Source organism: Melanerpes formicivorus, unplaced genomic scaffold, assembly GCF_026170545.1.
Source record: "Melanerpes formicivorus ecotype bairdi unplaced genomic scaffold, bMelFor1.0.p_v2 SCAF_45, whole genome shotgun sequence".
NCBI lineage: Eukaryota > Metazoa > Chordata > Aves > Piciformes > Picidae > Melanerpes > Melanerpes formicivorus.
This window is the reverse complement of record NW_027142397.1, coordinates 357,683-381,053: the sequence shown is the minus strand read 5'-3', so window position 1 is coordinate 381,053 and position 23,371 is coordinate 357,683. Positions and strand designations below refer to the sequence as shown.

The following is a 23,371-nucleotide window of genomic DNA, read 5'->3' as shown; positions in this document are numbered from 1 at the left end:
GAACACCAACCCCGAAACCCGAGGGGAAAGCAGAGCCTGTCCAGCTCCTGCCCTTTTCCCGGTCAAGAAGTGCTCAGCTCAGGCAGGGATGGTGCAGAGAAGGGCCTGTAGTAAGCCCAGGCTGGGGAGGGTCTCCAAAAGGACCCTGGCCCTTCCGAGTCTAGGGGCTGCTTGCATGGGGCAGGCCAAAGAGGAACAGAAAGATGTCTGCTGGGCATGGAGTGATGGTTCCCTGACCCAAAATCCATGCAGTCTGGCTTCCATGGCTACTTGCCAACATCTGCACGAGGTGAGTCCAACTTGCTACAAGCTGCTGCCATGGGCCAGCTCTGCTCCACAGCTCCAACACGATCAGACTGCCAGTGGGACACCATCAGAACACTTCCCTGGCAAGGCAGGGGATCCAACCCTTCACAGCTGTGGACAGAGGGGTGCCTGCCTGGTCCAAGCTGCCTCTGCCACCTCCTTTCACCTCACAAATAAACCATTCAAGTGTAGATGGATTTTAACTTTTAATGCAAAAAAATAGCCAAACACATCCTCTGTCCCCCTCCCCATCCATCCTCCCCAGGTGTGTTTCCTTTGCCGTTGTTTTGCTCAATATTTCCAGCCAAGCAGCCCTCCCCAACCTCTAACGGCCCCTGCTGCTTCCCCCCTGCTATCTTCCCACCGTGGCCAAACCCAAGGCACCCCCAGCCACAGGGTGCAAACCACACCAAACCAAAAAGAGGGAAAGGCAGCAAACAACGGGGCAGGCATTTCGTCAACTTGCCAATTCTAATCCTGCCAAGAGATTACAGGAAGAAAGAAGAAATAAACCAAAACTGCAAAACTTAAACCACCAAGCAAGTAGCAACAAGCAGGGAGCAGCCCCAGCACACCGTGTAAACAGGAGCTGCCCCGATCCGGAGCACAGCTCTCCCGGACAGCAGCAGCACAACATGCTCTGTGCAGGCCCACGGTGCCCAGCCCCGGGGCAGCTGCTGGAGCTGCAGCTCCAGGAGAGGTTTTGCCTTTAAGCAAAAGGCTTGGGCGTGATCTTGGAGGCTCCAAGCCCAGGCTGCAGCACCGAGCCCGGCTGGGCGGGGAAAGGGATGGGGGAAAAGTGCCACGGGCAGAGATGGGATTGGGGTAGCACGACCCTGAGACTGGGCAGAGGAGTTCCAGGGCTTTGCAGCTGGGAAATCTGGGAAGGGTGAGAGCAAACAAATAATAATAATAAAAAAAATAGATATAAACCAAATCTGTGTGGGAGAACAGACACAGCGAGGACAGGGTCACTGCTGCCTTCCCCAAAACTAGAATAATCAGCATTAAAAAATCCTGGTTGAGCTGACAGCGGAGAGTCTGACAGAAGCCCCTCCCTGGGGGAAAACAACACAAGTGAGGTACCTGTTCCACCCCAAGCCATCACCCTCCCACAGTGACACCAAGGCTCCAGCCGCTGCTGACAGTCCCTCTGAAATCAGCCTTGGGGGGCCAGGGAAGGCAGAAGCACCGCGAGGACTCACGCTAGGAGCCCTCCTCCAGTTCCTCCCAGCTGGGCTGTTAGCAGAGATCCAATCTCCATGCCCCTGCCAACAGGTGGTATTGTTCAACGCTCCACAGAGCTGGAGCCTTTTCCAGGTCTCCCACGTTCCTCCAGCTTGCTTTGTTCAAACCCCAAAATTCTCTCTCTGTTCTGTGCAGTCCAATGAGAATATCCCAGGGCACAAAGGGAGGGCTGGAAAAGATGCTGAACAAAAGAGCCCAAAATAAAGTAACTTCCCAACTCTTCCCCAAACCGCTGCTTGCCTTCTCCACTAGTCCTCCAAGACCACAATCTCCACGTTATGGACCTGGTGCTGATGGTCCTCCACATCCCCCACCACTTTCTCCTCAGTCCTCAGCTCTGTCTCCAGGATCACAGCTTTGCCCTCTGCCTCGTCCGTGTCCACTTCGGGGTCCGGTGCAGGGTCGATCTCGATGATGGTCTGCCCGTCCTCTGAGGTGCCCTCCACAGCCTGGATGGTGGAAGTCAGGCCAGACTCCATGGCCACCAGTTCCACAGGGTTGACCACGGTGGCCACATTCGCCAGGGCACCGCTGTCCTGCATGGCTGCCGAGCTCAGCAGCGCCAGGCTGGAGGACGGGTGCAGGGTGACGGTGTCGGAGGAGCTGGTCTTGGAGGAGGACACCACCGTGGCATACCGGAAGAGCTGGGAGCCAGAGGGCAGGGTGTGAACAGTCACTGGGCTGGAGCCCTGGCTAATGGTTGCCACGGGGATGTTGCCCACGGAGAACTGCTGCCCGACAGGGGCGATGGCGATGGGGGAGATGACAGTGAACTGCGGCTGCTGGATGGGGGTGGAGGGGCTGAGGACGGTGGCGGAGGCCGGGCGCTGCAGGCGGGGGCGCTTGGGGGGCTTGGGGGCGCTGACTGGCATCAGCACCACATTCTGGATGGTTTGGGACTTTGCCTTCTGGTCCTTGGCCAGTTTCTTCTGCTCTTCCAGCTGCCGCTCCAGGTCTGCAAAGAGAAGTGCAGCAGCATGTTGGGCTGGGGCCAGCACGGGGCAGGAGCTCACGAGGACTCCATTCAACCCCAGGTTTGCAACAGGAGGGCTTCTCACCACTCCCTTGAGCATCACCTTAACATTTCACTCAAGGTCAAACTGCACTGAATGAAAAGGCTGGATTCTTACAGAGCCCACCCCAGCAGGGTGGGGCTGGAAGGGACCTCTGGAGCTCACCCAGTCCAATGCCCCCTGCTCCAGCAGGGCACCCACAGCAGCCTGCCCAGGATCACAATGGCCGGGGGGGTTGGAAGCTCTCCAGAGAAGCAGACTCCACAACCTCTCTGGGCAGCCAGCTCCAGGGCTCCAGCACCCTCACACCAAAGAAGTTTCTCCTCTCCTGCCACCCCCACAGACCTGATCCATATTCTACACCCACTCTGCCTGCTTTGTCTGGTTGTCAATGCAAGCATCAACAACAGGCAAGGTATTTCTGCTCCCCAAGCTAGACCCACCTACAAGGGAGAGTGGACAGCCCTCCCTGGGCAGTAGGAACTGCTTCCTGAGCTTGGATGGGTCCCCTTCCCAGGGGGGACAGGGTGCAGGACTTGCCCAGGTCAGTGGAACATGCCAGCAGCCAGGCGCAGCACAGTAGTCTCTGTTATCCAGGGCAGTAGGGGACTAGGACACCCCAGATAACAACAGGTCCTACAGGACACAGTGAGGAGGGAGACACATCCAGCCAGAGGCTCTGGGGAATCCAGGTCAGGTTCTTGGCCTCAGCACAGGAGGAGCCGTTCAAGACACCAGAAAGCTCCACAGCAAGGCAAGGAAAGAACTCAGCACCCCACACACGGAGCAGCTGCTCAGCTCGGGCACAGAAGGGCACTACCTGCAGCTTGGCTGACTGCAGCACAGCTCTGAGCTAGCAGCACTTATTTCCTGATGCACCCCCAGCACCCTGGCTGAAGCCAAGTGTTGCCTTTGAGCTGCTGAACGCTTCAAGCAACTGGTCACTGTGAGGCAAGGGAGGGGAGAAATTCCACAGAAGACCTGGGATGGAAAGGGACCAGGATGGCTTTGTTTTGGGGCAGGTGTATTGAACACTAACTCCAGTCTGGTTTGTGTGTTGAAGGAAAGTCACATCAGCTCCCAAGGGCAGCAGCAGCAGCATGAGAAGCCTTACCAGGGGCTGACTGTACCTGCCAGTGTGTAAAGAAACTGCTCCTCTCCTTGCTCTGTCTGGTTTTTCCTGTTGTCCAGAACCTTCTTGACTGTATCCATCAGGCCAAAAGTGTGGGCAACGTTGTTCAAGACTGCAGCATCTGCAAGGAAAGCACACGGGGCTGAGGGCCTTGTCCCTCGGGTGGGAGCTCAGGTGCTCCTGTGACACCAAACATTTCTGTGGCTTTCGGTAAAACTGCCTGCAGGCTGCCCATGGCTGAATCCCCATCCCTGGAGGGGTTTAAAAGGGGCAGAGCTGTGGTGCTGAGGGCCATGGGTTAGCCCCACCCTTGGTGGAGTTAGAGAATGGTTGCATCTTAAATGGTTCTGTGATTCTTTCTCAGCTCTTTCACAAGGGCTGGCTGACAAGGGCAGACCCAGCTCCTGCACCCTTCTGACATCCAAGGATAAAATGATCCCATTCACAAGAGAAAGGAAAAGAGAGCTGTGTCAAACTGCTGCAGATGAGAGCATCATCTGCAGTCAGAGATAGCAACAAGCTCTCCACCTACAAATCATCTCCTCCTGCTGCTGACAGTGGCATTAACCTGCCAGCTCCACTGAGAGCTGTGCAGAATGCCTGTTCTAATGCACTGACTTCAGTCACAGCTTCCAAAAGCTGCCACCTACCAGAGAGAAAGATTCATCAGCCCCAAGGCAAACTGGAAAAGAATCCAACATAGAGATCCTGGGGAAAATGGAGGCTTTGGCTGCAAGGATGCTCTCGCTGCAAGAGGTGCTCTCAAACCCTGTGCTCACCAGGGCATGTGCTAAACTGGATTAAGGAACTGATCCAAGTTAAAAATAGCCCTGAAGAGTTATTTTTAACCCAGATTAGTTCCCCCAGATGGTCCAGCCCCCAAAACAGGTTTTCTGGCACTAGTGAAGACAGGAGATGTGAGGGGGGCAGAACCTTTGGGAGCCTGCACTATCACAGAGGAAAGTGTTTGGCTAAGTCTGGTCTGAGGAGTGAAACTGGGCAGGCCTCCACACGGGCTGGGAGCTGAGGAGAGTCACCCAATGGTCTCAGCAAGCTGCCAGGGTCCCTTTGTTCAGGGCACAGGGTGGCATGTTGAGTCCTTGTGTCTTGAAGCAAAAGCACTTCACAGCTGGGCAGGGTGAGTCACACCCAGCCTCAGCTAATGAGCAGCAACTCGCTCACCATCCTGACTCACCAGCTTTAAAGGCTGGGATGGATCCTTGTCACTTCTGCCTGCAGCTACTCTTCTGAGCATCCTTCCCACCACAAAGCCAGAGGCTGTGGCTCACCACCTACCTGTCATCTGGAAAGGAGACTGACCCAGCCTCTGCTGGACACCTCTTAGGACCTCTTCAATCTCCTTCTGGATGTTGCACACCACCTCTTCCATCAGCCCCACATCAGCTATTCCTTTCCAGAACATCAGTGTGTCCTCTGGCACCAGAGAGGGAAGGAGAAGTCACCACCACACACAAGCATTTGGCATCTTCCCCACAAGGCTATCTTCAGCCTTTCAGGAAGGAGATGCTGTGCAAGATGCAAAGGAGAGGGGAAGAAAACAGCCAGGAAGCAGCCTAAGCTCACCTGAGATCTCCTCTGTGTCCTTCTTCATGCCCTCCTCAGTGGCCATGGTGACCGCAGCCGTCAGGGCCGAGTTCCACTCGATGCCCTCCTCCATGCTCTCCTCTGACAGCGCGATCTGGGTGATGCTCCCTGCCAGAGAGGCAACCTCAGCTCCCTCTGTGGCACTCAGAGTGCCAGCCCAGTATCCCTGTTGTGCTTTCCTTCCCAGGCTCTTTTTAACCCTCTTGTGGTCAGGTTGTGTCTGGCTTCTCACGGCAAACATTGCTGCTCCTCACCAGAGCTGTGACTATGGGAAGCTCTGGGGCTTCTGGATGGAAAACCTTCAGCAAGCAGCCTGGGGTCTTGGCACAAAAGGCAGCAGCAGCAGGGAGCTCTACACCCCAGAGATGCCCAAATCTCTCAGGAAATGACAGGGCCAAGGTCCCAGCTGGTTTGTAGAGGGGAAGTGGATCTGACTTGATCCTAAGTTTCTGGGTCAGATCTGGGATGAAGCCAAGCTGCAGGCACTGTAAGGTTTGCTCATATGCTTTCCTGGAGTCTCCTCAAGCTGTGGACAGCCCTGGCACCTCAGCCACCTGGGCCTCAGGGCAATGTACCTGCCCAGGGGAAAAATGCAGTTTGGCTGGGAGAAGTCTTGCCACTGGACTTCAGCAGAGAGGTCACTTTCTGCACAACATTCCCTGAGAATTTGCAGCTGGAGTGGCAATCAGACTGTCTCCAGCCACCCTACCCTGCTCATGGCTGCCCAGCTGACATTGAGCAGGCTGCTCCAGAGGAGGCTGGCATCCCTAAATCCATTCCTGAGCATCAGCCCATCTCCTGCCTTTGGAATCGACCCTCCAATAGAAGAGAGATGAGTTCTCTCAGGTGTTTTCTCCCACGATGACCCCAGCACAGGGATCCCTTCAAGGTGAGCCTGCCCCAGCTCCTAGGAGCTGTTCTCAATCATGGCTGCTTTCCAGCTTTCATGTTACTGTGGAGCAGAGCTCCCTGACCAGAGCTGCTGAGACCCCTCTGAGCGAGAAGCATTTTAGCATTTTCCTTTCCAGAAGCCAGAGTGGCCTCCAACAGTGGCACTGCAGGCTGGAAGCCCTCTGCTGTGAGGCCTGGTTGAGAGAGTTGGGGCTGTTCAGCCTGGAGAAGAGAAGGCTCCAGGGACACCATCTGGTGGCCTCCCAGTGCTTCAAGGGCTGATCAGAAAGTTGAGGAGAGACTTCTGAGCAGGGCCTGTTCTGACAGGACAAAGGGGAATGGTCTGAACTGAAAGAGGGAGATTGAGACTGGAAAGAAGGGAGAAATGTTTGACACTGAGGGTGGGGAGAGCCTGGTCCAGGCTGCCCAGAGAGGTGGGAGCTGCCCCATGGCTGGCACCATCGCAGGTCAGGTTGTTTGGGACTCTGAGCACTCTGCTCTGGTTGGGGCTGTCCCTGCTGCCTGCAGGGCGTTAGGCTGGATGAGATTTGGAGGTCCCTTCCCACCCAAACTATCCTGTGATCCCCTCACTGCCCCTGGCAGGAGGTGCAAGGTGTGTGTGGAGCTGCTCACGTCTGGTCAGCCCAGGGAGGGGAGGTCAGTGCCAGAGGGAAGCTCCCTTGGCATTGCCACCCTGGGTTCCTACCATCAGCAGATGTAGGAGTCTGCACCACGCTCTGCTGGCCTGGCACCGGTGCCCTGGCACTGCTGATGAGGAGATCAAACTTGGTGCTTCTGCAGGTGTTGGTGCAGACCTTGTCGTGCTGGTAGAAGTCGATTTGCCCTGAGTCCATCATCTTCCTGTGCAGGGAGTGGGGAGAGAACCAGGCTCAGCTCAAATCAGCCTGGAGACAAAAGGCAGTGTTCCAGATGGGGCTGCTACAGCCATGGGAGGGGTGGAGAAAGGGAGAACCAGCACTGCTCTGCACACAAAACATCTCCTGCAGGGCTTCCAAATGGTAAATACGCCCCCAGCCTCACACACAGCCCTGTTCCACCCACACCCAGCAGCAGGTCCCCCATGCAAGGCCAGAATGAGGAATTTTGCCCCTCAGATCTCTGCAGGCTGCTGGCCAGGTGACTTGAACTCCCAGGAGGTCCCCTGGGGACCACAAAGCAGAGGAAGCTGGGGACCCTGCAGCCCCGAAGCCGGACACAGCAGGAGGCAAGACGAGTACCTCAGCATGATTCCTCCCAGGCGAATGGCTCTCTTCCAGTCCTTCAGGGTAGACTTCCCAGCCAGGTGAACAAAATGCTTGGGGCTGATCAGTTGGTCATTGAACTGACAAGGAGATGAAGAAGGGCTCAGCAAACACAGGCTAACATCCAGGCTGTCAGGGGCATGCAACACAGCCTGTCCACAGCTCAGCTAAGCCCCTACTTCTACCCAGAGAGGGGAGCTGCTTCCCAAATCCTGAACAGCTTTGAATCCCTCAGCAAGGCTTCTCACTCCAGGGTGGATCTGCCTACAGGGATGACCTGACAGCCACCAGCACCCAAAGCACACAGCTCCAGCCAGGAGCAGCCCTGAAGGCTTTTGTACAATGCATGACCCAAATTAGCTCCCTCTCTGAACACCAACAGTCATCTTGGAGACCCTAGGCCATACTCCTGTGCCACCAAACAGCCACCAAACAGCTAGCTGACACAGGCATTCACTTGGGCATCTGCCCTGCTCCAGTGATCAAGGCAGCTCCTGCTGAGGGGCAGCAGGAATGCAGCAGCACAAGTGGCTCAGCCTCAGCACATCCACTGGTTCATGAACACTGCCAAGTGGAAAACATGACAGCAAGATTTCTCTTCTCAGTGCAGCCTGCTCACTGAGGAGGTGACAGCAGCAGAGCATCAGGATATCACGGTAAAGAGACAAGGAAGAAAAACTCTAGCAGATCTCAGTCCACATCCCCTGCCTGCCCTCAGCTCCACATGCCAAACTTGACTCTGAGCAGTAATAAAGAGCAGTGCTGAAATCTAAAAGGGGTGATAGAACTTCAGTCCTAACCCACTCCTCCCCTGCTCCTCCCCATGCCAAAATCAGCTGCAGCATCAACAATCCAGCACACTGCAAAGGCAAAGTCACTCAGCTCCAGGACAAGGCTCAGATGAAAAGCAAAAAGAAAGTCCCGTGAAGGTCAAGCACCAGACCTTGAGAGCAGAGGAGGAATCAGCTGTGAAAATCCCCTCACCTTTACACACTTGACATTAATTCCTGGACAGACAAACTTCTTCCAGAGCAGGATGGCTTTGCTCTCCCCACAGGTGATGGGATAGGCGATCTCGATCTCCTCGCTCGTTTCAATGGTGCTGGGGTCTGAGGGAGGAATGGCTGAAAATGAAACTTTCACCCAGGAAGCTCAGATCCCACAAGGTGGGAGCTGGAAGCTCACAGGTTGTGAGACCTACATTCAGGAAACCAAAAGAAGGGCCATTCCCGGCTCAGGATCAGTCTTCTCTTGATCTTCTGCAATTGCTAGCTCTGACAGCAAGTGGCATTTGCTTTTTCATAGAGCAACACTCAAGAGCAAGCTCATCTATGAGAAATGGGATCAGAAACCCACCAGAGACGCAGGGGGGCAGTGAGAACAACCTCTGTGGAAAGCACGGAGAGCTCTCAGATTCCTTGGAGCTCTGGCAGCTCTTTAGCAGCACTATCAGATATTTACTGATAACCTCTGATAAGAAGGGTATCAGAGTTTCTCTGGTACTGCCAGAAGACCCACACCCACTCGGGAGGAAGAACGCCAGTGACCACCTAATGACAGCACCCAAGGACAGGAGCCTGTTCCCACACACTCCTCAGGATGGCAGGAAGCACACAGAGCTCTGCTGGGTTCTCCTGAACATCCAACCCCAACTGCCTGGCTGTTTGTTCAACAGACTCAGAGTCAGATGCCTCAGCCAGCAGAGACACAACCACATCCTCATCACCCTCACTCCTGCCTGCTGGCATCGCACAGCATGACCAGGGTGAAGCCTTGGCTCCCCTGCACCCCGGGGGAGCCCTTACCAGTGACTGCAGGAGAGCCAGGATCTCAGTTCCAGCACTTTGGGCCCAAGCAGTACCAGCAGACTCTTATTCCAGAGTATGCCCAGACCCTGCACCCACATCCATGCCTGGGAAACAGCATCTGCAGGGGCAGAGCCAGAAGGAAGCCCAGCGAAGGGGAGAGCCCAGCGCAGCAGTGCCCAGCCCTGCAGAGGGGACCCTGCCCATGCCAGCAGGAACTCACCCAGCCCTTCCTCCAGCTTGTGCAGGGTGTGGGCCTCAACAGCCACCACAGCAGCCCCGGCCTCCGAGCCCTCCTGGTAAATCCTGTTGGGAAAGTGGCCACCCATGAGCGAACCACAGGGATCACCGCACGGGGGTACAGCTTTGGGCTGTTTCTCTCGCTGGCCCCCAGCAGCCTGGGGCTTCTCTGAGAGCCTCAATCAAAGGCTTTTTTTTTTTTGGCACATGGCATAGAGAATCATTCAGGTTGGAAAAGACTTTAAAGATTGAATCCATCCACGAAGCCAGCACTGCCGGGGCACCATCAACCCACAGTGCTCATCACCACATCTCCACAGCTCTGAAACCCCTCCAGGGATGGGGATTCCACCACTGCTCTGAGCAGCCTGGGCCAGGCCTTGACAACCCTCAAGAGGAAGAAATTGTTCCTCATGTCCAACCTTAACCTTCCCTGGGGAAACTTCAGGCCATTTCCTCTTGTCCTGTTGCTTGTTACTAGGGAGAAGAGACCAACCCCCACCTGGCCCCAGCCTCCTCTCAGGGAGCTGCAGAGAGCAATGAGGTCTCCCTCAGCCTCCTCTGCTCCAGGTTGAACATCCCCAGCTCCTTCAGCTGCTCCTCCCCAGCCCTGTTCTCCAGACCCCTCCCCAGCTTCCTTGCCCTTCTCTGGCCCTGCTCCAGCCCATCAATGTCCTTCTTGGAGTGAGAGGCCCAAAACTGAACCCAGTGTTTGAGGTGTGGCCTCAACACTGCTGAATGGAGGGGCACAATCCCTGCCCTGGTCCCACTGGCCACACTCTTGCTGATCCAAGCCAAGATGCTGTTGGCCTTCTTGGCCACCTGGGCACAGGCTGGCTCACATTCAACTGCTGTTGACCAAAGAGATTACAACTCCCAAGGGGCAGAGGCATTCCCAGTCCTGTCACTCTGCCCCCCACGTGGGCAGTTCCAAGGAAGCTGCTCTGCAGTGTGCTTCCCTAGGCCTTCTCCTCTGGTTTCTGACAGTTACTGACCACCACAGGAAGCAGAGCTCAGTGTCCCAGGATTTCCCTTCCAGCCCTGTGTGACACTGCAGTGCTCAGGGAAGAGTTGCTGACAGGCCTGCAGCCACCCTGCTCTGTGAATATGATCAAACTGGAGCCAGCAGAGCACCTGATCCAGAGTGGAGATGAAGTGCCTGGTGGCAGCCAGTTATGTGCAGCGGCTGCCAGTGCTGCCACAAAATTGCCTCTGAAATCCCAGCTTCATTTTGCTTTACAGCAGGGTTATTTTAGGGGAATACTGGCACACAGGCACAGACCACCACCCACAGCAGCTGCAGTGTGACAAAATCCCACCCCGGCCCATGGAGGGAAGAGGGAGAGTGGGAGGATGCGTGGTTGGGGCAGCACCACAACCACCTTGCTGCTTCCCCACTGACACAGCCCTTGTGGTCCAGAGACAGCACCGCGTGGACACGTCCCCACAGGGCAGTTTCAGTCCTCGGAGGCCCCACGACAGGCACACACAAAAGCCTTTTTGCCTTGTGTTTTTCTCCCCACCGTGTGTGGCACAGAATGGATGCACACCTGGAACGTGCAGCGGCGCTCAGCCCCCGCACCACAGAAACCCACGGGGACACCCCCACAGCCCCCAGTCCCACCCCACATCCCCCACACCCCCAGCACCATCCAACTCACCCCTGCTGCACCGGCTGGAGCTGCAAGATCACTTGGGTTTTGGTATCCTCCGGGTTCTCCCCTTCATTGCCGTCACTTGGTACAACCACCACATCGCCCACAGGGACGCTCACCTCGGCGTTCGCCATCTCTCACATGAGGCCCGGCGCCGGCCGTGCCGCGGTGCTGCAGAGGGCAACGAGGAGGCAGGTCTGTGCCGCGGCTGCACCGCTGCCTGTGCGGGCAGAGGGACAGCGGCAGGCTGAGCGGCATCGCCCGGAGCCGCCGCAGCACAGGCCGGGCCAGCCAGCGCCGCGGGGCCGGCAGAGCAAAGCCCCAGCCCCGAAGCGGGGAGCAAGCCTTTCAAATTCACCCCCGGAGACGGCAAGAGCCTACCAACACACACGGGGGCTTCTCCTCCACTGCTGATCACAAGAGCTAGGAAAATCTTATCTGATGACACAAACCCAACAGAGGCAGAGCCCCCCAGTGCCATCCCACTCCTAACTTCCCTGGATCCACAGCTCTCGAGCCCCACAAAGCCTCACGGCGGGTTTTGTCCAGAGCATTTCCCAGAGAGCTTCTGCCCAGGGCTGGCAGCACCTCCAGCTGCCCTGGGGATGCTCTAATCCCTTGCTACCAGGCTCATGCCTGGGACTGACCCTTCCCACCACGCAGGGGTGCAGAGCAGCTGGCACTTGTGGTGGCAGAGCAGCTGTGCCAGAGCTGACCTGAGCAGGGGTCAGGGGGCTGTGCCTGCTGCTGTGCAGGGAGGCACCCAGGTGGCTCTGTTACTGCTGTGGGCCAGGATCCCCTCCACGGGGATGAAATCTTCTGGGAAAGCTCTCGTGTCAGGAAGACCCCAGGGCAGGTGACAGCAGGGGCAGCGGCCCAGGGCTAGGACGCAGTGGCACAAATGAGGAGAGGCAGTGGCACACGGGGGGCCAGGCCACGCACCCCCGGGAGTCACCTCTCACCTCGGCCGTGTTCTGCACGGCTCAGGGCTTCTGACACCCCGGGCAGGCCAGACCCGGCCGGGGGCAGCGCTCCCCGGTGCCGCTCCCCCAGGACCCGGCCGCGGGGTGGCAGGACCGCGGCTTCCTCAGGATTTCCGGCAGGGGTGGATGGAGGAACCCCAACAGGACCGGCTCCGGGCGCAGCGGAGCCCAGGCTGCTGAGCGGAGCAGGGTGAGGGGCCGGCGGGACCCCCGGAGGGTCTCCCCTCCACCCCAGGAACCCCGGGGACCCGGAGGGAGCCGCGGCCCCTCGCGAGGCCTCCGGGAGAGAGCGATCCCCGCGGCAGGCAGCGCCGAGCGCGGCTCGGGGGACACGCGAAGCCGAAGGGTCAGAGGCCACCGCCGCCCCCCTCGGGGGTCGGGGGTCAAGGGCGGGGGGACGGCGGCGGGGCCCCCCAGGCGGCGCGCGGCGGCGGGGCGGGGCTGCCAGGGGGAGGGGTGTGGCCCCCCCGCTCCCCCCTTCCCCCCCCGCGGCGCGCGACGTCCGCCCTCGCGGCGGCGGCACGTACGGCGACGCGCGCTGGGGCGCCCCCTCCCCTCCCCTTCCCTTCCCGGCGGGCCGGGCCAGGCCGGGCTGGGCCCCCTCCCGCCCCGCCCCGCCCCGCCGCGCCGCGCCGCCGCCGCCTGGCCCCTCCCGGCTCCCGTAGCGCGGCGCCCGCCGGCACTTACCGTCGCCGAGCGGCAGAGTCCGCGGGTTGGGAGAAGGGGGAGGAGGAGGAGGGGAGGAGGGGGGGGAGGGGAAGCGGGCCGGGCAGCAATGAGCATGCGCAGTAACCGCCGCGGCCTCTGCCGCCAGCACTTCCGGCCGCCGCCTGCTTTGAGGGGCCGGTGGCGCTCTGCTGCCTCCTGGCGGCGCCCGGGGGCACAGCCCCGTCAGGCCAGCTCACGAATGACGGCGGCGGCGGCGGGGAGGGTGCAGAGTGGTGGAATCGGTTTGGTTGGAAAAGAACTGCAAGATCGTTGAGTCCGAACATTCTCTAACTCTGCCAAGGCTGGCGCTAAATCATGGCCCTCAGCACCACATCTCTGCTTCTTTGAAACACCTCCAGGGATATGGATTCAGGCTTTGAGAGCCCTTTCAGTCAAGAAGTTTCTTCTGAATTCCAACCTAAACCTGTCCTGGGGCAACTTGAGGCCATTTCCTCTGTCCCTTGTTCCTAGGGAGCAGAGCCCAACCCCCGCCTGGCTCCAGCCTCCTCTCAGGGAGCTGCAGAGAGCAATGAGCTCTCCCTCAGCCTCCTCTGCTCCAGGCTGAATACCCCCAGCCCCCTCATCTGCTCCTCCCCAGCCCTGCTCTCCAGACCTGTCACCTGGCCCTTCTCTGGCCCTACTGCAGCCCTCAATGTGCTTCTTGCATTGAGGAGCCCAAATCTGACCCCGGGATTCGAGGTGTGGCTTCAGCAGTGCCCAGCACGGGGGACAATCCCTGCCTTGGTCATGGTGGGGGTTGCCCTCACACCCCCATCCCCATGGAGTATCTGGGGCGTCCGCAGCCCGGCCCTGGGGATCCTTGCCCCGCAGCCCAGAGCGCGGACGACCCCTAGCGGTGGCCTGAAGCTCACACGTACCCCCCGAGCCCGCCGCTGCCTGCTGTGCCGTCTAACTGACAGCAAGGTGGCCCAATGGCGACGCGAGGCCGGGCAGCGGTAGCAAATGGGCGCGGCGGGGTGGCACGGGGGCGGGCGCGGGGCGGTGGGAGCGGCGGGGGCCGCGGCGGGGCCGGTGACGGCGACGGCGGCGGCGGCGGCGGCGGGATGCGGACAGGCGGCGGGGCGGCGCGGTGGGCGCTGGTATTGGCGCTACTCCGCCGCTGCTTTCTGATGGCCTCGCTGGGGCTGCGCCCGGCCGGCGGACAGGACGGTGAGTGTGTGTTGCGGGGCACCGGGAGACGACACCAGGATCTCCGCTCCCACCGACACCCCAGGGGCTCCACTTCCTTTGCTGGAATGGGCCGTGAGCCGCGCACGGAACTCAGACCGAGACTGGGTCTAGGACCGGGATGGAGACCGACACCGGTTCCGAGACTGGGGCCGGGACTGGGACTGTGTCTGGGATGGGGACCGTGACAGGTTCAGGGACTGCGACTGAGTACGAGTTGGGGACCGAACAGGGACCGAGAGCAGGACTGGGTCCCAGATGGGGACCGGGACAGGGAGAAGGATCAGAGAGGATTCTCCCTGTCCCGCTACCGATCTGGGATGGGCATCCCGGTTCCGAGCCGGGACGGACTCCTCACTGTGCCTGGCCTGGGATTAGACCAGGATTGGCTTTCCGGTAGCCAGACGGGACCGGTCCCCGCAGACGCCACACCGGGACGGAGCTCTCGCGATCCGTCTGTCCTAGTACTGATGCAGGACGGGGCTCCCGCCGTCCCGAGATCGGGACCACACCACAAGGGGGACCTGGCGGTCCGCCTATCCCGGTATCGATCCGGGACGCAGTCTTAGGCATCTCTCTGCTCCGGTACCGGACGGGACGAGCCGCCCGCTACCTCCACCACTCCCACATCTCCTCAGTGCCGCATCCGCCTGGTCTCCTCGCAGCTCCCGCCCCCGCTGCCTCTGTCCCGCTCTGCTCCCGACGCCGAGGTGCAGCCTGCCCCGGCAGCCCTGGATGGGCTCCATCCTTCCTGCAGGGGTTTCTTCGGGAACCGCTAATCCCGACGTCCCCGGTTCTGCCCCAGTTTAAGAGTATCTGACAGTAACGACCGGGAGAGCCGTGCAGCGGGCTCCGTCCCGGGGGGTGTCGCAGTCCCCGGTAGCGTTGCTCTGGAGACATTTGTATCTGCCGGGGGCCGGGAAAGCCCCTCGGGGACGTTGAGCCCAACCTCATTGCGAAGGCACCGGGCGCAAGAACGAGAAGTGAAGAGACAAGAACGAGGACGTCCTGAGCATCGCCCCCAGCGTGGGATCACCGGGAGCAACCCCCTCTGTCTTCCCCACGCGGAATTTGGGAAAACTTCCCACAGAGAGTTTCAGCGGATCCCAAACCAGCCTGGGGACGCAGGGAGCTCTCCCGGGGCCGGCAGCGTGCCGGGCTCTTCCCGGAGCATCGCCCTGTTGTGTCTTCCCCGCATCCTGTGAGAAAACAAACAAATCCCTGGCAGGGATGACGCGGCCATCACCTCACCCTCGGAAATGCCACTTGCCCCCAGTTTCCCCCACTTGCCCCCACCTGCCCCCAGCTGTCCCCAGTTTTTCCTTTTTATTCTTTATTTTTTCTTTCTTTCTTTTTTTCTGTCTTTTTTTTTTTAATTGATCTTTATTTTTTTCCCTTGGGGGGAGGGGTGTGGCATAGCCACAGCTGCCTCCTGCCCCCACCGTGGGATCTGCTTTTGCCATTCCCAGCCTTCTCAGTATCTTCCTCAGAGTCAGATCCCTGCATATGCCTGCAGCTATTCCCTTATCTCTGCCATGTGCTCGCCACGCTTGGGATGCTTTTCCCAAGAGTTTCCTTTCCTGGGATGGGTGTCCACAGCCCCTCTGCCCCCTGGTGTGGGGTTGGAGCGGGCAGGGTCTACCCAAGACCCCCAGCTTGGGCACAGGCACCAGGCTGTCCTGGCCAAGAGAGTTTTCCATGTACATCCCAATGACTCCAACTTTCCTTGCCAGAAACTCCCTCCAAATACCCCAAATTTATCTCCCCACCTCCGGGAGCTGCTTTCCTGACACCCCAGGGTCCCTCGTGCTGTTATCCCTATCCAGCCTGCCCCTGGTGACCCCCACTGCCCCAGATCCTTCCATAATGGAAGACACTGCCCAGCCAGGGTTTCCCCCAGTCCTGCATCCCTGCCCAGGGGATGTTCACAGGATGAACCCCCTTCGTTTGGCCACCAGCCCTTCCTGCAGTCCTCTGGGGGGGGTTGGCATCTTCCACCTCCGGCTCCCCTTCCTTTTTTTTCATCCCTGCAGGATTTTTCCTGGCCGGCGCTTTGTGCTGTCTCCCGGCGACAGCGAGGGGAGCCAAGGCAGGGGCGAGGCCGTGCCTGCCATCACTTGTGTGGGATGATGCTTGGCTGCAGCAGCTTTCTGGGGATGGGGTTGTTGTAATGACAGAGCCCCACATCTCCCCAGCCCGTGTGGAGGGGCTGAGCAGTGCTTCCCCCCAAATCCCTGCCAGCCCTTGCACCCCAATCCTGCCCAGAGATCCTGTTTGATCCCTGACACTCCAATTTCCAGGATATTCCCTTGTTCCCAGGGGTGATGAGCCTGGAGAAAAGCCCCTTCTGAGGTGGGTGCTGGCATGAGGAGATGGGGGTGTAGCTGGCTCCCGGGGCGTTTTCTCCTTGCATCCTTTTGTATCATCCAAAATTGGAGTGCTCCTGGCCTGGAGAATGGAGAGGAGCTGGAGGTGACAGTCTGTGCAGGGTCAGGGGAAACTGAGGCACCTTCATCCCTTCATCCTCCTCGGGACTGTCCTCGATGTGGGGAGTGGCCAAAGCTCCCCCCCCTCCCCAATAACGATGTTTCAGATGAAGGAAACGTTTGAAGGGGTTGAAGGTGCCTTAGGAGTGTCCCCCGGGGCTATGTCAAGTGAGGAATCTGAAGCAGGGAGCAGCCTGGCTGATGCCCCCCCGCTCCCTGGTCTCTCTGCAGGGGACGGCTGTGGCCACACGCTGCTGACACCCCACAGTGGCACCCTCAGCTCCAAGAACTACCCGGGCACGTATCCCAACCACACCGCCTGCCGCTGGTGGCTGCGGGCCCCCCCCGGCACCTCCCTGCTCCTGGCCTTTGGGGACGTGGATCTGGAGCCCTCGGAGCACTGTGCCCGCAGCTCCCTTCTGCTTGCTGACCCCCAGGCTGGCACTGCCTATGGTAAGTGCGGGGGTCCTGAAGGGAAGCTGTTGGACGTGGTGGGGGGCTTCGGGAGGTGGCTGGACACCCAAAAGGGCCGTGCGTGCTGGCGGGCGGGAGGTGGCCGTGGCCCAGCCGGGGTCCCGCGGCTGACGCCGGCCCTTGAGCAGTCCCAGATGTTTGTCGGGAAGCGGCCGGAGCAGGCGGAGGTTGTGGGCTCTGTCCTGCTGACTCAGCCCCGGGCTCTGGCATCCAGCCTCATCCTGCCTGGGGTCCCTGCAGGGGTGGCAGCCTCCGGCTCCTGGCTTGGCCAAGGGGTCTCCGACATCCAGGGGCGTTCCAGAGCCCCCAGCTGGGTGGGCACAGTGTCAGGCATGGCAGCGTCTGCCGGGTGTCGCCTGCAGCTTGTCTGCGTGGCGTTGTGCACCGTGCAGAGCTCCTATCCCATCGCTCTGCCGATCCTGTGACATCCCGGCACAACACACTCGGCCCCTCACTTGCCCAGGCAAGGCACAGGTGCCCTGGATGGGGAGAGAGGCACAGCCTGACCCCTTGGGGGCTTTTGCTATGGGGACACAGAGGCAGCTCCTTGTCCCCGGGCAGTGATGCCTCTGCTCAAAGCATCTCTGGGCACCCTGACACCCCAGTGGTGGCCGTGAAGCAGAGCAGAGAGATGGGGCAGGGGTCTGTCGGTGATGGCAGCCCAGGGACTGGGGCCACCTCTTGTTCCCGTTTGGGACTAGAGATGTCCCCAGGGAACCTGCCTGCCTGCTAAGCTGGTTTTAGTCACAAAGATGGAGACTGCAAATTAGTTTAGATTCAAGAGGGAGGATTTAAGAGGCAGCCTCAGCAGTGCTGTGAAAGGGGAGCTGAGGGAAGCCTCTGTTTTGGGGTCCTGTGGGGCCGTGCCATGTGTGACTGTCCTGGCAGCAGGAGACATGGTGGCACATGCCCAATCGGGGCTGGTGGCCACTGGCATCATCCCAGCTGGTGTGGAATGAAGAGGCCCTGGATCGAAGGGTTTCTGGGAAGTGGTGGGGGGGTTCCCTGCCCAACCAGCACCCTGCCTGTCTCCACCTGGGGAGGTGAGGACATCTCAGGGTGCCCTCTGGGAGCCTGGTTCAGGTCCTCTTCCTGTGCCTGGGGGCTGCATCTCCCCTGGTGCTGCTCATGACTGTGGAGGGCAGAGGTGGGGGACTGGGGACAGGGTGAACTGCAGGCAACTGTGCCCCTGGTCATGATGTAACTGCTCTGGGAATGGAGCCATCCTGGGCATGGAGCCATCCTGGGGCTGAGACCATCCTGGGCTTGCAGCCACTCTGACATGGGGCTATCCTGAGATGAGGTTACCCTGGGGTTAGACCACCCTGAGGTTGGGACCACCTTGGCATGAGACCATTCTGGGGCTAGTACCACCCTAAGTACAGTACAAATGCCTGAGCCTCTCTGGTCCTGTCAAGGGCTAAGCCAAGGCAGGTGACATTGCAGGGTTGGGGTGCCTCTGTCCCTTGGGACCCCCAGTTGTATCCATGAGCCCATCCCTGCCATCAGGGCCCTACTGCAAGAACGCTGTCCCTGCCACCCCACTCCTGGTGACAAACTCCAGCTCCGTCACCGTCCTGTTCAACAGCAGCAGCCACCGCTCGGGACGAGGCCTCCTCCTGTCCTACGCCACCTCGCAGCATCCAGGTAGTGGGGACCATCCCCTAGGGACACCCCTGTGCCTCAGGTGGGGGGGGGCGTGGCTGGGGGTGGGGGAAGCTCCTTGCTGACCCCAGGGTGGGCTTCTGTTGCCCAAAGCTCTCTAAAGACCCAAGTTTTCCCTGGGTTGGGGGAACAATGTGGGAGACCTCCAGGTTACCTGGAACCCCTCCCAGCACCTTGGGGCAGTGCTGGTGGCATGGGACCGATGGCAGCAGGGACCAAGGGGCCATCCCTGGGGCGTCCTGGGAAGACGTGGGTGCTTGGGGCTGGTGAGGATTCCTCACTCTGGGGTGTTCCTGCCTTGCAGACCTGGTCTCTTGCCTGGTTCGAGGCACCCACTACACCCAGGAGCACATCAGGTGAGTGGTCAGGGGATGTGAGTGGTCCCTGCTTTGGTGTCCCCTACCCTGGCATTGCTGCTGGTCCCTGTCAGCCCTGCTTTCTCCTCATCCCACTCCTGGATCCTCCCTATGTGCTTGCCCTGGGCCTCTTGGGGTGCAGCTGTGCTGTGGTGGGGAGCAAAGGAGGTACACAGAGGGGACTGGGGCAGGAGCAAGCCCCGAGCCCCCTGCTGCGTGTTTCAGTGTGTACTGTCCCGCGGGTTGCAAGGACATCGAGGGGGACATCTGGGGCAACCCAAGCCAGGGCTACCGCGACGTAAGTGCAGAGCACAGCTCACCCCATGGGAGCGCCCCCTGGGAACGCTCCCCAGCAGCGGCTGCTGCTTGTCCCTTCCCAGTTGAGTGCAGGGGCTGGGTCTAGCCACGCGGTGCCCCGTGGGGTGCAAGCCCCCGCAGGGGCCTGCTCTCAGCCCTGCCCTGCTGCCTGCAGACCTCGGTGCTGTGCAAGGCGGCCGTGCATGCCGGGGTGGTCGCAGACGAGCTGGGGGGGCAGGTCAGCCTGTCCCGGGAGAAGGGCATCACGCTCTACGAGTCAGCCTTTGCCAATGGGCTGCACTCCAAAAGGTAGGTGAGGGGGGCACTGGGGACCCCGCGTGCACCCCCCACCCGGCTGTGCAACCGCTCCAGGCTGACACTGGGGACCTGCCACCCTTCCGTTGCAGGGACCCCACCTGATGCTCTCCCTTCTTTCCTCCTCTCAGGGGATCCCTCTCTGAGAAGCGGCTTTTATTCCACAGAGGTACTTTTTGTCTTGGGTCCCCTGAAAGTAAGCCCTGATTCTGGCTGCCAGACCTGGTGCCGTCCCCCATGCCATGCCTGGCTGGAGGCTGTGGGCTTCCAGCCTGCCATCTCCCATTGCCAGCCTGTGGCGACACACTGGAGGTGGCTGCCTTCAATGCCTCATCGTGGTGGCATGAAGTGGATGCGCTGGGCCAGGACCGAGCCTGGGTGGCTGAGCGGGCAGCGCTGGGCAGCGCTGGCCACTCCTGGGCAGCTGACCCTAGCTCTGAAGCCGCCTGGCTGGAGCTGGACCTGGGCACCCGCAGGAACATCACAGGTGAGTGTTGGTCGTTCAAGGGGGAACAACAGCTGCCCTTGGCCCAGTGCCACTCTGACTGCTGTCCTCCTCCGTACGGTGATGCGTGCCAGCCTCACTGACCCCTAAAACAACTGTCCAGGGCAGGCTCCTCAGAGCAACTTGGGCCACGGTTTTACTGGTGCAAGCTGGCATGCAGACAGCACCAACCCCCATGGCTGTCCCTTCCCCCTGCCTCACCCGCTGCCGTTCCTGGGCCGGATAAGTTCATGTCGCGCTCCTGCCTCTGGTGCCAGCCAGCAGCTTTTGTTCGGCCAGAGCCTGCCCAAAGCAGAGGCTTTGTGCGGCAGCGGCTGGCGACCGCGGCCAGGAAAATGGAGACATTGTGCAGAGGGAGGCTGGAGGAGGGAGGAATGTGAGGCTGGCATCTGGGGCCAGAGCTTATCGGCTCCTGGGGGGAGAGTGGGGGGTCCAGCACTTGAATCTGCCACCCCAACCTCCTCCCAGGGCTGCGAGGTTCCCAGCGGGGTGACAAGTCCTGTGCCCGATCACCTCCCAGCAGGGCTCTGGGTATCCCAGAGTTGTAGGTTATTCCAGCTGGTAAAGCTCTAGGAGGCATGCCGGGGCCCAGGGCGCACCTCAAGCCCTTTCCCAGACCCACACCCCCCCAACTGACAGCAAGGCCCCCCCCGCTTCCACCCCGGGCTTGCTCCTGCTCCCCCAGGCATCATCACCAAGGGCTCCTCTGAGCACAACTACTACGTGAGGTCCTACCGGGTGTCCTCCAGCCGCGACGGGAAGAACTGGAAACCCTACAGAGGCAGCAGTGGCCAGGAGGACAAGGTGGGCATGGGGAGGGGACCATGGGAGGGGCTGCAGACCCCCCGCCCACGGGCATTCAGCCATCAGCTCCCTCCTCACCCTCTCGGGCAGGTCTTTGAAGGAAACTCTGACAGCCACGGGGAGGTTTTCAATGCCTTCATCCCCTCCATGGCCGCCCGCTACGTCCGTGTCACGCCCCAAAGCTGGCACCAGCGTGTGGCCTTGAAGCTGGCCCTGGTGGGCTGCCAGCTGGCACGGGTCCGTGCACCCCGGCCCTACGGTGAGGCCTCTCACCCCACACCCACTGATGTCCCAAATGTCCCCTGAGGACCTCCACTTACCTGTGGTTGTCTCACAGTCCATGTTCCATCCCACAGTGCCCAGCGTCCCCGAGGAGGTCCCTGTCCCCACCAGCCACCCGGCCAGCCGTACACCCATCCCTGGCGTTGCCCTGGACCCACAGCAGGCCGGTGGGTGCCATGAGGGGGCTGTTCCAGGGGTGCAGCATTGTCTTGTGGGTGCTACAGGCACCAGTAGACCCACTCGGACTTTAAGAGTCCACTTTAATTTTCCTTCTTTGGTGGCCTGAGTGGGCTCCTGGCACCCATGGGTGCAGAGGGGTGGGACAGGGCACACAGCGGGGCTGATGCTGCCATCACTCCCCAGGCTCCATGCTGCTGGTGATGCTGCTCATTGGTGGCTTTGTCCTCCTCTGCTCCAGCCTCCTGCTGCTGGCTTTCCTCTGCCACAGGAAGAGGTGGGTCCCATCCTGCACCCTGCTTCACCCCTAGCACCATCTCCCCAAAGCCTGGCAGCTCTGTTTGGCTGCTCCCTGGGTACTGAGGGGTGCAAACCCCTTTGCAGTGGGTGCAAGAAGGTGGGGGGTGGTGGGAACAGAGTGGCTGGGACCCTTCACCCCCATCTTGCTCTCCCCATGGCAGGAAGCTGGCGGCAGAGCTGAACTGTGGGGTCATGAAAGGTAAAGGGTCCCCAACCCCTCCCTGGGGGTGCTGCTGGCCTTCAGGAGGGGTGCAGATGGTTCAGAGGGTGCTGCTGCTGAGCCCTGAGCTGTCCCACCCCCAGGGACACCAGTCTGTCCTCAAGGGACCTCCTGTGACAATGGGGGGATTCTGTTCTCACTCAGGGTACCCCAAAGTGGAGTCGAGCCAGGTGTGCTCCCTGCAGAGCCTGCAGCCCCCTGGCTCCATGCTCACCTCCTTCCCCACCCCACCCATGCTGGGGGACCTTGGCCAGACCCATTCACCAGGTAAGGCCATGGGGGTGTGAACACTGCACCATGTTGCTGCCCATTGCCCCCATCTCCAGCACCAGTCTGGTCCAACCCCTGTCCTGCACCATGGTCCTGTGCAAAAGGGAGCCCCTGGCATGGCCAGTAATAATATTTGATTATTATAATCATTATTTTGTTATTCCACCTTAAGCCCAGGGTTGGGCATCGGAAGGTTGCTGGAGGGCAGCAAGAGCCCCGCTCCGTGCTGGAGCAGAGGGATGTGTCCATCCCCGTGGGTGGTTGTCCTGCCCTGGATGACTTTGGCACGCACCTGCCCACTGTTTCCCAGCCCAGAGCATCCAGACGTGCTCGGGTTTTGCACCCACGGGTGCCCCCAACCCACCTACACGTGGAATGGCACCGCGGCTGCCGCCCTGCTGTCCCTCCAGCTCACAGCTCGGTGTTCCCATTCCAGAGTATGCCGAGCCAGACCTGCTGCAGGTGAGCCCCAGCAGCCAGCCAGGGCCATCCACCTTCAAGCCCTTCCCAGACGAGGGCTACACGCTGCCACTGGTCGTGAGCCATTACGATGTACCGGGGAAACGCCACGAGTACGCCGAGCCGCTGCCGCCCGAGCCCGAGTACGCCACGCCGTTCTGCGAGCCCGAGGCCGCCGGTACCCACCGCAGCCCCTGCCCGGCCGGGCTGCCCGGCTGCCCCGCGCTGCGCTACGATGCGCCCACCCTGCGGCCTGCCGAGCTGCCCGGTGGCGGCCGGACCGCCGGTCCCGGCGGCGTCGAAACTCGCTCAGCGGAAGGCTCGCCGGGGCACTGTCCCCTCTCGCACGTTTACCACGAAGCCTTGTGAGGGCCGGAGGAACTGAGCGGCGCGGGGGAGCCCGGCGACGGTGGCCCGGGAGGTGCCGCGCTCAGGGTGCGGGGCCCTGGGGAGGTTTTTTAAGAACAGTTCTATTTAAATACAGATCTTTAACACAGCCGTGCCCCGCTCTGTGCCGCCCCAGCCGCCGCCCCAGCTGCTGCCCCAGCCCCGCTCTGTGCCGCCCCAGCTGCTGCCCCAGCTGCTGCCCCAGCCCCGCTCTGTGCCGCCCCAGCTGCTGCCCCAGCCCCGCTCTGTGCCGCCCCAGCCCCGCTCTGTGCCGCCCCAGCCGCTGCCCCAGCCCCGCTCTGTGCGGCCTCAGGCCCTGCCCCGCCGCCCTATGGGCT

General features: G+C 60.6%; 2 protein-coding genes across 7 annotated transcripts; one reads left to right on the top strand and one right to left on the bottom strand.

The window, feature by feature from the left end:
* Positions 1-499: 499 nt before the first annotated feature.
* GMEB1 (glucocorticoid modulatory element binding protein 1) lies at positions 500-12,892 on the bottom strand. Of its 4 annotated transcripts, none has more exons than XM_068158995.1 (10): positions 12,828-12,892; positions 11,164-11,328; positions 9,486-9,568; positions 8,442-8,566; positions 7,434-7,537; positions 6,902-7,056; positions 5,284-5,412; positions 4,996-5,133; positions 3,698-3,820; positions 500-2,509 (listed from the first exon to the last, which is right to left on the bottom strand). In XM_068158995.1, exons 2-10 carry the CDS (start codon positions 11,289-11,291, stop codon positions 1,803-1,805), a joined length of 1,692 nt encoding a protein of 563 aa, XP_068015096.1. In that variant the 5' UTR covers positions 11,292-11,328; positions 12,828-12,892; the 3' UTR covers positions 500-1,802. The 4 variants fall into 4 exon arrangements, with proteins under 4 accessions (XP_068015096.1, XP_068015095.1, XP_068015097.1 ...); XM_068158994.1 differs by having other exon boundaries at positions 11,164-11,377; positions 12,828-12,870; XM_068158996.1 differs by lacking the exon at positions 12,828-12,892 and adding an exon at positions 12,120-12,294.
* Positions 12,893-13,884: 992 nt separating this feature from the next.
* LOC137451487 (discoidin, CUB and LCCL domain-containing protein 1-like) lies at positions 13,885-23,142 on the top strand. 3 transcript variants are annotated; one of them, XM_068158992.1, is made up of 15 exons: positions 13,885-14,018; positions 16,754-16,975; positions 18,506-18,643; positions 18,966-19,017; positions 19,243-19,315; positions 19,490-19,623; positions 19,761-19,798; positions 19,922-20,116; positions 20,820-20,938; positions 21,029-21,197; positions 21,295-21,387; positions 21,584-21,674; positions 21,859-21,896; positions 22,062-22,184; positions 22,624-23,106. In XM_068158992.1, exons 1-15 carry the CDS (start codon positions 13,913-13,915, stop codon positions 23,013-23,015), a joined length of 1,983 nt encoding a protein of 660 aa, XP_068015093.1. In that variant the 5' UTR covers positions 13,885-13,912; the 3' UTR covers positions 23,016-23,106. The 3 variants fall into 3 exon arrangements, with proteins under 3 accessions (XP_068015093.1, XP_068015092.1, XP_068015091.1); XM_068158990.1 differs by lacking the exon at positions 13,885-14,018 and having other exon boundaries at positions 15,349-16,975; positions 22,624-23,142; XM_068158991.1 differs by lacking the exons at positions 13,885-14,018; positions 21,859-21,896 and having other exon boundaries at positions 15,344-16,975; positions 21,276-21,387; positions 22,624-22,752.
* Positions 23,143-23,371: the final 229 nt, after the last annotated feature.